We start from the raw sequence: 13,514 nt of genomic DNA, 5'->3' as shown, positions 1-13,514 counted from the left end.
TTGATTTTTAAAAGAATGGCATGATAGCTGTTTCAATTGGTGGCACTGGAAAGCCATCTTGCACTGTGCTGTGATGACACTGGAATGAGGAAGTGAGCCAAAGACAACGTGTTGCACCCATCAGAACAGGGGTCTGGGGCAAGACAACCTTCCCTCGTTGAAGGCTATGCTGCTTCTCACAGTCAGGAACTGAATCCTGTAGAAGGGCACCTTAGTCATGCAGAGGAAGAAAGGAAAGAGGAATGCAGATATCTTCTATTCTTATCAGTGTAAGTAGAGACCTAGTCTGGACTTGAGGAAATATTTCTATGTGTTAGAAAGGCATTTTTGAAATCCTAAAACACATGTAATTTTCTGTTCAAGATTTTACCATAGGTGCCCTTATTTAAAAGGATTACAAGACTGGTAGGTTGGATATACACTTAACCAGGAAAAAAATGTACACTGATTGTATGACATTGACTGAGTTCCCTTAGCTTTTAAATGTACATGAGGAAGTGGCACCAGGTCAGGAGAAAGTACAAGAAAGACATTGAGGTGCTGGAGCATGTCCAAAGAAAGACACCAAAACTGATGAAAGGTCTGGACCATGACTCCTATGAGAAGCAGGGTGCTGGGGTTGTTTAGACAGGAGAGAAGGAGGCTCAGAGGAGACTTTATGACATTCTACAGCTGCCTGAAAGGAGTGAGGAGCTGGGGGTCAGTCTCTTCTCCAAAGTGATAAGCAATAGGACAAGAGGAAAAGACTTGAATTGTTACAAGAGAAATTTAGTTTAGATATCAAGAAATATTTTTTCACCAAAAGGGTTGCAAGCATTGGAACGATCTGCTCAGAGAAATGGTCAAGAAACCATCCCTGTAGGAAATTTAAAGATATGCAGACATGGCACTTGGAACATGGTTTAATGGTGGACTTGCCAGGGCCGGGTTAGTGGTTGGACTCAATGACCTTAAGTCTTTTCCAATGTAAACAATCCTTTGATTCTGTGACCCCAGGGAGTTATTGTTCATTCCTAGGCTACAAGGTCACTGCTTACTTTGTGTGACCTGGGACATTTGTATTTTGGTTTGCTAGAGATCTGCATCCAGATGTTTTTGTGCTCCCACTCAAATCTGTTTTACAGAGCTGTAGATGCTGGTTTTATTCTTGACCAAATTACAGCATAGTTTAAATAAAAGCAAGACCTTGAATTCTCAGACTAAGAACAAGTCCCAAGTGTGAGGGAGGTGAGGATTTGTTTGAAAGTATACAATGAGATCTGTCATTTTGATATTTGCACTGCCAAAAATGATTGAGTTGAGTCGTCAAAATGTGCTGGTTTTCATCTATCTTAGTGAAAGAATCAATGTTTATACAAGAGACATGGTCACGCACTACCATCAGTGTGCTAAGAGCATCCATCAGAGCTAAAGATGCTGTACTTGGCCCTCTTGGATTGACACATTGAATAGAAAATAGTATCTCTATTAAAGTATAGGGCAGAACTTCACGAGGTTGTGTGCCAGACATTATTGGCTGGATAAATATTTTGTTCGCTTCCTGGCTGAAAGCCATACACCCACCAAAGCTGCTCTGTAATTCTCCTCCTCAGCTTGACAGGGAAGAGAGGATATAACAAGTCTCATGGATTGAAATAAGGACAGGGAGAGATCATTCATTTATTAATGTCATGGGCAAAACACACTTGACTTGGGGGAGTTAACTGAATTTATTACCACTCAAATTCAGAGCAGAGAAATGAGAATTTCCCCTCGGGCTCTACCTCCTCCTCCTCACAGCAGTACAGAGAGATGGGGGACGAGGGTTACAGTCATACTTTGTTCCTGCCACTCAGGCAGAGGAGTCCTTCTCCCACGCCAACATGGGGTCCCTTCCACAGGAGACAGTTCTCCATGAACTTGTCCAATGTGAATCCATCCCACAGGCAACAGCTCTCCAGGACTGGTGCAATATGGTCCCTCTTCCACAGGGTGCAGTTCTTCAAGGACAGGCTGCTCCAGTGTGAGTCCTCTGCAGGGTGACAAGTGCTTCCAGGACTATGGATCTCAAGATCCTCCATTCTTCTGTGGCTGCAACTTTATCTGTGCAATAACTTTTTTTTGCTTCTTAAATATGTTACCCTAGAGGTTCTGCCACAGTCACTGATGGCCTTGGCCTTGTCCAGTAGCAGGTCCATCTCAGAGCTGGCTGGCATTGGCTCTATAGGACATGGGGAAAGCTTCTGATGATGTTTTTTCTGACAACAGTGCTTTTGCCATACATGGAATACTATTTTGCTACCTAGGTTCTTATCAGTTGAGATGAAGTAACTCCTTAGGGTTTGATAGTATAAATAGACTCAAATCACTGGTGTTCTATTCCACTGGTTTTACAAGTCCCACAGCTTTTTTTTTTTCCCCAATAGCCTCCATATTGATTTTAAAGGAAGGTAAATTAATAATATTTAGATCAATGTGTCTCCCTCTGCATTTAACATGTTAGTGAATTTTGTTTAAAAATTGAAAAAGGAAACAAGGATTTTTATCTCATTCACGACCAGTACTTTCACACATCATTATAAATGCAGTATAAGTTGTCTTGGGGTTTTTTTTTGTTTTGTTTTGGTTTGGTTTTTTGAGTTTTTTATGGGGGCCTTTTCTAAGCTGATTTTTTGCTGATATTTTGCTTGATTTATCTATTTATTTTGCTGTTATAGATGATGATAATTAATTTCCATGCAATCTCGAAGTTTGTTTTCCCATATTGAGTAATTCATCATCACAGGAGTAAGGCAGGTTATTGCTTCTTTGAAGTGTTGCAGGTGTATGTCTGTGCATGGATGTATCCAGGCACTAGAGCTGAAAGCCTTCTTTAACTAATAGTACTTATGGGACGCTACTGCAACACACCTAAGCTACTTGCTGTCCAATGTTAAAAGATATTAAAAGTCTGTGTTGTGACCAGCACTACAGGTTGTTGAATTCTCTCAAGCTCAGATTTCTCTTACTTATTCAGGACACTTGAAGCCAGAAGTAATTTCTGAAAGCCTTGAGACAAAGGGAGAGGATTCATCTATGTGCCATGAAAAATTTCTGAATATTGATCTTTTTTTCTGACAAATGGTCCCTTTCCCTTTTTATACTATACTCCAAACAGGGAATCACTGATACATCTTGCATTTTCTGAGGAAAGATTTCAGAAGCATAAGAAAAAGGTGCCTAGGTGCCCTCCACCAAGGTTTGTATCTTCTCTGCAAGTACACAACTATATTATAGTGTATAGAATTCATCTTCATGGTAGAGCTTTTATCGGCGGGATAAGAACATTTGACTTGGTCCATAATATGTGCCTGAATCATATCAAACATCTTAATTGTCTTTAAGGGACTCATATGATCTATCATGGATATAGGAAAACATGGGTGGAGATTGCAAGAAGTTTGGTAAAACTTTGGGTCTTTGTCCCTGCTTTGAGCATGGGAAGTGACTAGGTGATGTTCAGAGTTTCTTCTAGCCTCAGATCTTCTGTGATCCCATGAAGATCTGCAGACTTTTCACAAGATCTGGTGCTGGGTGACTTTTTAAGAATAGTTCAGGAGTATCCTTAGTAATCCCAAAGGGACGGTTTTTTGTCCCTACTTATTTGATTCTATAGCATCCTCCTGCCATTTTGGATGACATGAAGTGGTTAAAAACTGCACTTGAAACCTAGCATATTTTTTTGTCCTCCAGCTCATCTGCAAAGTTTCAGCTTTTTTAACATCAGTAATTGGAAAAACATTAGATATTATGAAGTCTGCAGGAATCCACCAGAATGGTGTTTAAATTTGATTCCCTCTTCAGTTACATCTTACGACTGATTTTTTAATTATGTTCTTGCATTGCTCTAGTTATAAACCAAATGTTGTGTACTTCTAAATCAGGCATCTTACATAAATCCTTTTTTCCTTTGACCCTATTATTCTTATGAACCAGATTTTCAACCTAATCCTAAATTAGTAGACCTTTATTTGGCACATCCATGATTGACACTAATTATCTTAAATGCTTTTTAAAATTTTCTTACCAAGTTCTATATTATAGTTATTTGGATTGACACCCTTTTTTTTTTTCCCTTTTTTTTTTTTCTGTAATGGTGTTATCTTTCTTTTAATCTTGTAATCCTTTCCAGTATTTGAGAATCACTGAAATAAAAATTAATGATCCATAGTATGGCTTATTCAACTTCCTAAATTCTTGGATGTTGTTTATCAGATATGCTGGTTTAAAAATATTTATTTTAGTAGATGATGTATTAATATCTCTCTTTAGATACTCTTGGATTGCCAAGTATTTTCACCATGTGACTACATGATCTAGATAGCCTGAAAGAGATATGGCAAAATATTTACAGAATACTTTTCTTTCTCACTCTCTTTATTTTTACCAATTCTAGCATATCCAGCTAGTATGGATCCCATAACACAGTGGAAGGGAAACATTTTTGTTGTTTTTTAGAGCAAACACCTGTTTTTCACCCTCAGTGAAACTATCTCCATGGACTTTCCTACCCCTGTATTTAATTTTCTTTTCTTATCAATCTTGTATAGTTTATAATTTCAGGATTTAAAGCCACTGTTAAGAGAAGTCTTCCCTTATGTCATTGGAGCCAGCTGCTTTTAGTTCCCATCTCTGACTGTGATTTAGTAAGCCCAGGCTGCTGATGTGTTGTTGTCTATATTGGGAGATCTCATTCCCTATTCCATCTCTACTCCTAGGTCAGGAATCCCTATTTGCCAGATCCTCCTGCAAGATGGTTCAGTTGGCTTAACTTAGAACAGAATTTTCTTGCTTTCTGACTTTGACTTATGTTTGGTTAGTAAGCAGATATGTACAGAGGTGGTACAGAGCTGATACAAGGCGTGTTGAGTGAAGATGGACAGCTTGGCCCATGCCTTTTGACAATGTTGAACTATTGAGGAAACTGCTCATCATGAAGCTGTAGTGGAAACTAATTGGGTTGTGTTCATTTATGGTAGGCATCTCACTCGAAGGATTATTGAATTATGAGCATATCCAAAAATATAAAAGTTAACCATTTGTAGTAGCACCTGGCCATACTACCTGAATCTGATTACTAACAACAAATGCAATCAAGTAATTCTGACTTGGTTGTCACTAATGTTTGGTTGTGCAGTTCAGGTAGGCAACTTAAAATGAGGTGTTATTTATGATTCTTGGTCAACTGCATCAGAGAGAGCTTCATTTATGTTTGTTTCTTTCCACAACTCCCACCCCCACTTTTGAGCTCATTCTGGCACTACAAATGAATTGCCCATAACCTGCTAACAGCCAGCAAGTTTGGCAGTTTCTGCAGAGTCCAGGACCCTCCTAGAAGAAAACAAGTTGCTGTACAAGAGCACTGAATTTCTTAACCCAGGCAGGTGTTCCAAAGGAGTTCTCCAAGATTAGATACGGATGACAGAAGACCACTTGAAAGCTAACAGTAGATGTGTAAATCAAGTTGTAAGCAGACTGCAAGTCGCTCCAATATGATCCTTACCAGCAGCTGTGTGTTTTTCTGATTTAAAAAATACTGACTATAGAAAGGATGTCTGATGCAGGGTGCCTTATTTCTTGAGGCTTACATCAGTTTCTTCACCATAGAAATAATCCCACATATTTTTAACATGTCCCACACCTTGGTAAGATTGCTACTACTATCATAGTTGGTTATAGATATGACAGTGGAGTATATGCCAACACTATTCTCTGTAGAGCCAGTTACACATATAGAGAACAATGAAAGATACACGTGATGTGATCTAATACTCATTTGACTAATTACTTGCAAACATCTGGTTAGATGATTGTGTATCTGTTGTAAACATACAATTCACATGTCTTTACATATAGATAGTGGCAGCAATAACCATTAAAACACCTGCCTTGCTAGGAGAGAGGCAAAGAAGGGCTTCCTAAACTTTCATGGAGATACAGAACAAGTGTGGAACACTTTTAAATGTTGAAGAGAATAAGAGATCCTTTAACTAAAGGCAAGTGTCCAAAGAGACTTAACAAGAATTTTAAAACAATTGTATAACCAGTCTTTGTCTGAACAGATGAGTAAGATATTGTTCCTTACAAACACCAGCCAATGTCTTAACAATATTCTTATTGTTTTACAGTATTTTACAATTCCAGAAAAAACAACTGAAAAGATAACTGACTGGAGTAGCAGGAGATAGCTGATCACCACTTAGCTTTTACAGGGGTGATGCAAAAATCAGTCTTCTGTTCAGACTCTGTTGTGTATGCACCATATGCTGTGAATACTTTACAGTATGTAATAGGACATAGCAGGACACTGGTACTGCTTGTCATACAAACAAAGCATTTTTGCTCCACACACGAAAATAATGGCAACAGTAGACTGTTGTCAGTAATTGAAATAGTGTACATGTCTTCTGGATACTACTGCTCCTCCTGTGTGTTGATACAAACACCTTTACTGATGACCTAGAGAGAAGGTATAGCTGAGTCCATGTTCCTGGGCCCAGAAGGACTCCAACCTGGTAAATCTCAGAACACTGTTTGCTTATAAACTGATGCTGAGGTAACAGTTACCATTTCAAGAACAGCGTAATACTTTTTTGAAAGTTTCTTTTACAATTTGTGACAACAGCTGGTTTTTCCTAATCATAAGTACCATGAAAAGCCATAGACTGCACTGTTGCTGCCTACATGAGGGATGAACTCCTTCCTGAGAAACATTATTCAACGGTTTCACACTTCTTTATCAAAACCATGTTACTGTAGGACTCTTTTGAGCCGGAGAATCACTTGGAGGACTACAAAATGGTATTTGCCAAAAACCTCTTGAATTCTAAAGAATGTTTTTGTGGAATCTCTTGGGGAGCAGCTGGCAAAAGCAGTCACCTTAAACAGTGTGGAAAGGTCATAGCTGAGGAAAATGGGAGGACAGGTTCCATATTTCTCTCACTGGGAAACTTTTTGTTTCCTGTAAGCAAAGGCTGGTACTTAGGTGAGTGCAGTAGTGACAAGTTCTAGCTCATAGCTAGGTGAACAGAGAACACATCCTCCATGTTTTGCCATCATATTAAAGACAACACTTCTATTTTGAGAAGTTTGATAGTATTCTCAAGTATCTTGCAAAAATGCCAATAAAGTAACTCTAACGGCCCATCATCATGAATTTAATTTTCAACTCCTCTATTGGAAAGTTGTGGCAAATACATATTCTTTCCTTTATCTGCAGGGAACACTTGTGCCCACATTAATTTTCCCCTGTAATTTCCCTATTCTCTCTCCTGTGAGTGTAGTGTTTGCTACTCTATTCTAGCTAAAGAAATTATGCCAGACTAATAGCAGTTGTCTGAGGACCGAGTTTCTTGAGCTAGATGTACAAGATGCAGTTTTTACATTGAGAAATCTTCTGCATTTTAGTCCCCAAATAAAACTAAATTTATTCTGTAATCTCACTAGAAGCAGGGATCCAATCTACTGTTTTCAATCAGGTGACTCAGAGCATGGAACTGTGATTTCAGCAGGGCAAAAGGTGTGGCTGCACTTGGCCCACCCATGGGAACAGACTGGTGAGAATACAGAGGGATGTCAGCTGCAGAGATGGGAGATCACAGACTGCAACAGTGCTCCTGCATTCACATACCCGAGTGCTTGGAGTGTGCTGTCAACCTAGGAACTGCTCAAAAGTGAGAAGGGACTCATGCACAAAGGCCAAGGAATTCTCACCTGAGAGGGAGAAACTTGCATTGAAGAATGAAGTCAGTTGCTTAGGGGCTTAACCTTCTGTCTGTTCTCTGTCTTTGATTCTCTGTCTAAATGCATGGTCCTGTAAGGTGTCAGAGAAAAAGAGTTCAACAGAGATGGAAGGTGAACAACAGTTTTTGAGCTTTTGAGTTGGGTTTTGGTTTTCTTCTACCCCTGCATTAGTGCATCTTACCTGGATGCAATTCATTGGTACTAACATTGGAGCAGCCTTAACATTTCTGTTATGACTGTTTCATTTCAGTGATGACTGTTCATATAACCTACCAATGACAAGAGTGAGAAACAGAAGGGAAGCCTTATAAAGCCGTGGATATTATAAGAAGCTTATCAAATAGCAAAACAGGAGGGGACATCTGGAGGGGAGAATCAACAATTACGATAAAAATGGGCTGCTTTCTTAACCAGGATGGAGTAATTTATTATATAAATATAATATTATTTGAGTCATTGCTGAACACATTACCACTGCTAACTTTCTGGAGTAGAAAACATGACTTAAGAGCTGAGAACTTGAAGAAAACAGGTTGGGACATGATAAAAGGAAAAGCTGAATAATCAGAGTAGTGAAATTGGCATGATTTACAGCTTATGATTATTAACTTTTTTGAAAAACCTCCTGAGTAATAGTAAGTTACAGAACAAGACTGTTAGAAATAAATTCAGCTAGAACAATGACAAACAAAGATATTTTAGGTTACAGTAATTAAAGTAGCCATTGCAGATTGAAAAACAAAAAGAATTTATTCCAAAGGAAGTGAAAAAAAGCAGTTACAGAAAATGCAGAATTAGAGCTCTAAATGTTCAGTAAGTAATCCAGAAGAGGCCTCTTCTTTAAGACTGTATGCCTTATATTGGTTATTGAATGAAGTAATGGAGAATCCAAAAATCAACATATCAGTAAACATGGAGGTCAAAGTAAGCTGAGCAGAATACTTACTGGTGTAATAATATGTAGAATTAAAGGTAAAAATTATGTTTTCACTTGAGAGACTTTTTAATCAGTCCAATCAATGCTAACTAAACAGTAGATGTGTTATCTGATGCTTTAGTACTTTGAACTGTTTTTAGCTTATGCTATGCTTGGAGGAATTCCTGACTTTTTTTCTTGCACGCTCTTAAGTATAATTTCCCTTTCACAACAACTGAAATGGAAACCAATTATGTATGAATTGCAAAACTTAAGATAGGCATCTTAACATCTGTGTATCTTAAGCTTTGCAAACATACAAGACTTGAAATGTAATACTTTTTGCCATGATCCAAGATCTTGTTTTTATGTTAGATAGCAAAACTTGCCACAGTTGTAACTCATGCTGTTCCAGTTCATAATTAAATACCTTAGTTCCTTCAAATACCCTACAGAAATGTTATTTGGCAGTGCTAGAGATAGGTTTCCCTGAAAAACTACCTGATTGTGTAGTTAGATAATCACAAACCTGCTTGGACAGTAGAAATCCAGTTTGCAGCAGTTATGAGCAGTATGTGGGTGTAAGTCAAGTGTTAAAAGAATTGCCAGAGCAGCCTCAGTCAGATCTGTTACACTTTAAGTTCAATGAATACTAGAAGAACTAGCAGCACCTTTTTACATTTCTAACCAACAAATGAGGTGCTGGGGGATCAGAAAGCAAATGACACATTAGCTCTCCAAGGCTCAGCCTGTTCTTTGGCCGGTGTTGAACACCAGACTACTGTGTTACATGGACCAGTCTGACCACTAAGTACTTGTGTTCTTCATTCCTGCCGGCCAGAAGATAAGAATCAAGCCCTTGGACTATTGCTTTCCTGCATGACAAGAATGGTACCTCTATTGCAGTGATGTTCAACCAGCTGAGAAAGTGAATTTAATAAGTTATTACTTACTAAGCCTCTGCAGGCCTTGGGATTAGTAGGAACCAAACAGATGCAAAAACATTTGTTCAGTTTCAGCTTCTGTTCTGTGCTCAAAGCTTAGAAGGACTAAACCATACAGACTGCTGGAGAAGTTCTAAATTGTCTACGCCTTTTGACTGGTGAACATTAGAAATCAGAAGGAATTACTTCAATCTTGTCACTAATTCTTCTCCTGCAGACACAAGAAGATATAGGCTCATAAACAAAGACAATGTACAGCATTTGACAGCACTATTTACAGACAGCAACTCATGTCCATGAGTCAAGATTTTTCTCATAAACATATCCAGTTTTGCCTAATCTAATTTATTAGTGAAGTGAATCAATTTAGTAAAGGCGTAGGGCACTACAGACATCTCAGACATTATGGTTTAGTAAAGATGAAATGTTCTAGAAAAGTCATCTTTCCATTCACCTTCTCTGTGATGATTTTAAATATATACAAAAGAGTTCATAATGATCTCTACCCTTTATCACTTAAAAATGAGTATTTTCAAATGTTCAATGCAGGCATGGTTTTTCTCTATTACCTTATTGCTTAGAAGAACTTTACTGCAAAAGTACAGGCAATATAAATCAGTATTTAAATTATATATTACATGTTTATTATGGGTGCAAATTTTTAAAATTTACATTTAATGAAAATTCAGAGTATTTACAATTTTTGAAAGATAAACTTGTATGTTCTAATTTACAGTCTAATGTAGTAACAATTCATAAAAATTCAGGTCCTTTAGAGTTGTCTTCACAAATTAATTTTCTTAGGAGGCAGCTACAAGGGACATTGCTGTATACACAAGCAAGAACCAGCTTGCTACATAAGTTTTTTTTTATTTTAAATCAGATAGCTACACATACTTTTTACATTGTTTTTGAGTTTCTTTACAAAATGTCTATATAAACTTGTATGGCTTCAAAATTGTAGCCTGCACCCAAAGCAAATGTATGAAAAACACCAGAATGAAGGCTAGCTTAAAAGTGCTGAAACATTAACTACTTCATTTATCTTAGAAATTAATGTAATACTTGATTAAAAATAGCAATAATAGATTTGGGTTTTCATTAATAAAATATTGTTGTGTTAATCAGTTTGATTGCAAAACAGGTTACAATTAAAATTCCAATAAAAAGACCACCATTTTATGAGTTGTAAATTTATCATCAATAAGATTAGCAAAATATAGGAGCCAAATATACTCTTCCAATCAAATCTACAGTACACAATGTTCTTAGCACTAACAATGAAACTCTCACCGGCAAAAGTGTCTAGAGTACACGACAATTTATGCAGCTTCTACAAAGGCATAATTTCTTGTAAAGCAGACCAATTCATTACTGGCTTTGCATGAATTAACTCAAGCATATTTTACTGTTTTAATAGAGAATTTGAAATACATACTTGTATGCTAAATGTTCATTTGAAATTGCCAAATGCAGGTTATTGAATTATTTTGCCCCAATGCTTATCATTTCAACATTACAAAAAAGCTTGGTAATACAAATACATAGAAAATTTTCTAAATTAGTGACTTGCTTAAAAAAATTGTTACTGATGTGTCAATTTCCTGTGCTTATGCTGTAGCAAGCAGATTAGATTACAATACAAATATTAAAACTGGTAGCTATAAAAAAAATGAATACATGACAGGATTTGTCGTCCTGCAGCCATAAAATATTCTTTACAATGTCTCCTGAAGTACTTTGTGTACATTCACATCGCACATCCCCAAAACCACTCGAAGTCTGAAGACTTATAGGCAAAGCAAAGAGTAATGCTGTTTGCTTTCAGAAGTTTGTTTTTCCTATCCTCACTGATTTTTCAGATTCTCCTCTTTGGTGATATTAAAATTAGTTAATTAAAAAGTTTCCGAGTACTGCATGATGCAGCTCCCTTTACTAAAACCACATTTACTTGCAATTATTCATTGAGGAAATAATTCAGTGTTTTGAATTTCTTTTAAAACAAACTACAGTTTTTGCAAAACCTGCCTTCTAAATAAATTGCAGTAAAAAGAATTTTTATAAAGTTCTGTGCATTATACAAACGCCATGCTTTCTTGATGAAGAGCCACACTTTGAAAAAGGAAGTGAGGCACATGAGTATCAAATTAGATAGGCACAGGCATTTTTAAAAGGCACAAAAGTTATGCAATTAATATAAAAATAAATTAAATCTACTGCATTAACTAAAACAATAACAAGGCCCAAAAATTTTTACTAACTGCAGAAGTAAATCTCTGCTGTGTTTTGCAATTTGTAACACATTGCACTTAGTTAAAAAAAACCCTATATGAAACAACTTACATTTTAATAATATATGATACATGGGCATCAAGTTATTTTTATACATCTCTAACTCAGCTGTTCTTGTGTTATGAATGGAAAGAAGAACTACACAAGACATAGCCTCTATCTTTATAAACTGTCAATTAAAAGCTGGCAATTAAAGAATCTGAAAAATGAGTATTACTTATGAAAGCTCAAATATTTCTTACTAGATCCCCTATATTTTAGGTTTAATGTTTACAGTACAACATAAAATTTCATACTTCCATTACAACTGTGGATTACTATTTTGACTTCATCTATACAAAGTTACTAATTTTTCAACAAATTTTCCCAAGTATTGCAGTTGATCATTTACAGACAGTGTTGAAATTAACTTCAGTGCTATTGTAAAGTAATAAAGGTTTTCAAAATGACTTTAAAAGTGCATTTACTTTCTGTAGTTTAGCCTCAAAGTAAGTCAATATTTTTAAAAATTAATGCATGTTAAAATAGTGTTTGAAAAATAGAGAGGGCAGAGTTCCTATCGTCACAAGTGTTTCTTGCACTCCTGATCCAATGACTTTCACAGGTACATCAACAGTCTGCCATATATCGTCCTGAAAAACAAAGGTAAATTTTTTGCAGTCAATAGATAAACTAGATTTTGTCAGTATTTTCCTTGGAGCAGTCTGAATACTGCGGAAAAACAAACTGATTTGTCAAAAGTGTTTCAATAAAGAGTAACTATTTAACTCATCACTCATTTAACAGTTTCATATTTTAGAATTTGACGCTAGAGAATATACAACATTAATTTGAATATATAAGCATGTCAGTGTCTTACCAGTGGCAAATCTCTTCTTAAGAAGGGAAAGCCGATAGCCAGTGCCTACAAGTTCCACATCTGCTCCTGAAAGGGTGCTTCCTTCACTGATGAATTGCACTGCAAGTGTTGCTGGTTTACTGGGTCCTCCTGAAAGCTCAAATTTTGCCCTGAGGGATCCAGAACCTATAAAAACAAAACTGAGAAGCTGATTGTTTTGCAAAAGCAAAAGGATCTCTCCAAATTTTTAGTAATAAGAAGTGAAACTAATATGGTGACCTCTGACATCTATTCCCAGTGGCAGTCCTATATACACTTTCAAAAGCAGTAAGAGAACAAGTCTGTTTTATCCAATAGTCTGCAAGATTATCCAAAAGGTGGGTATCAGCCTGGTAGTCACTTACTAATCTGATTGGTTCCTATAATAATTTATACTTGCTGGTCTCTAAGTACTTACTACCATCTATCTTGTGGTATATAGTATCTGATTGATAGAGAGGAGAAACTATCTGTCTTTCACTAGCAGAACATTTAGGAGTTGTCATGATCAATGTAGATCAAAGTACATGAACAAAAACATTGGAAGAAATGAGGTTCTACAGTAATGCACCCAGAGGACAGAAATTACTATGTTTCCAATAAAGACAAGGTCTGATTAAATACTTCTCACAAATTTCAGTTGATTTTTTTCAGAGACAGTGGTGAAGTGGTATCACTTTGATAGTATTATAAAGCAATAATAGATTTAAATAGATTTCTGTAG

The 13,514-nt window shown here is 36.6% G+C and overlaps 1 protein-coding gene across 1 annotated transcript in view; it reads right to left on the bottom strand.

The window, feature by feature from the left end:
- Positions 1 to 8,468: 8,468 nt before the first annotated feature.
- FCHO2 (FCH and mu domain containing endocytic adaptor 2) overlaps positions 8,469 to 13,514 on the bottom strand; it is an 86,197-nt gene continuing 81,151 nt past the window's right edge. Inside the window, exons 25-26 of the mRNA XM_054289977.1 lie at positions 12,773 to 12,937; positions 8,469 to 12,545 (exon numbers count right to left, since the gene is read on the bottom strand). Coding sequence (XP_054145952.1) covers positions 12,523 to 12,545; positions 12,773 to 12,937 — 188 coding nt within the window. The 3' untranslated portion in view covers positions 8,469 to 12,522. The remainder of the gene's footprint in view (positions 12,546 to 12,772; positions 12,938 to 13,514) is intronic.

Source organism: Melozone crissalis, unplaced genomic scaffold (assembly GCF_028551555.1).
Source record: "Melozone crissalis strain CALT ecotype California unplaced genomic scaffold, PUWL_Pcris_2 ptg000005l_1, whole genome shotgun sequence".
NCBI lineage: Eukaryota > Metazoa > Chordata > Aves > Passeriformes > Passerellidae > Melozone > Melozone crissalis.
The sequence above is the reverse complement of the archived record's forward strand: the minus strand, read 5'-3'. Positions and strand labels throughout refer to the sequence as shown.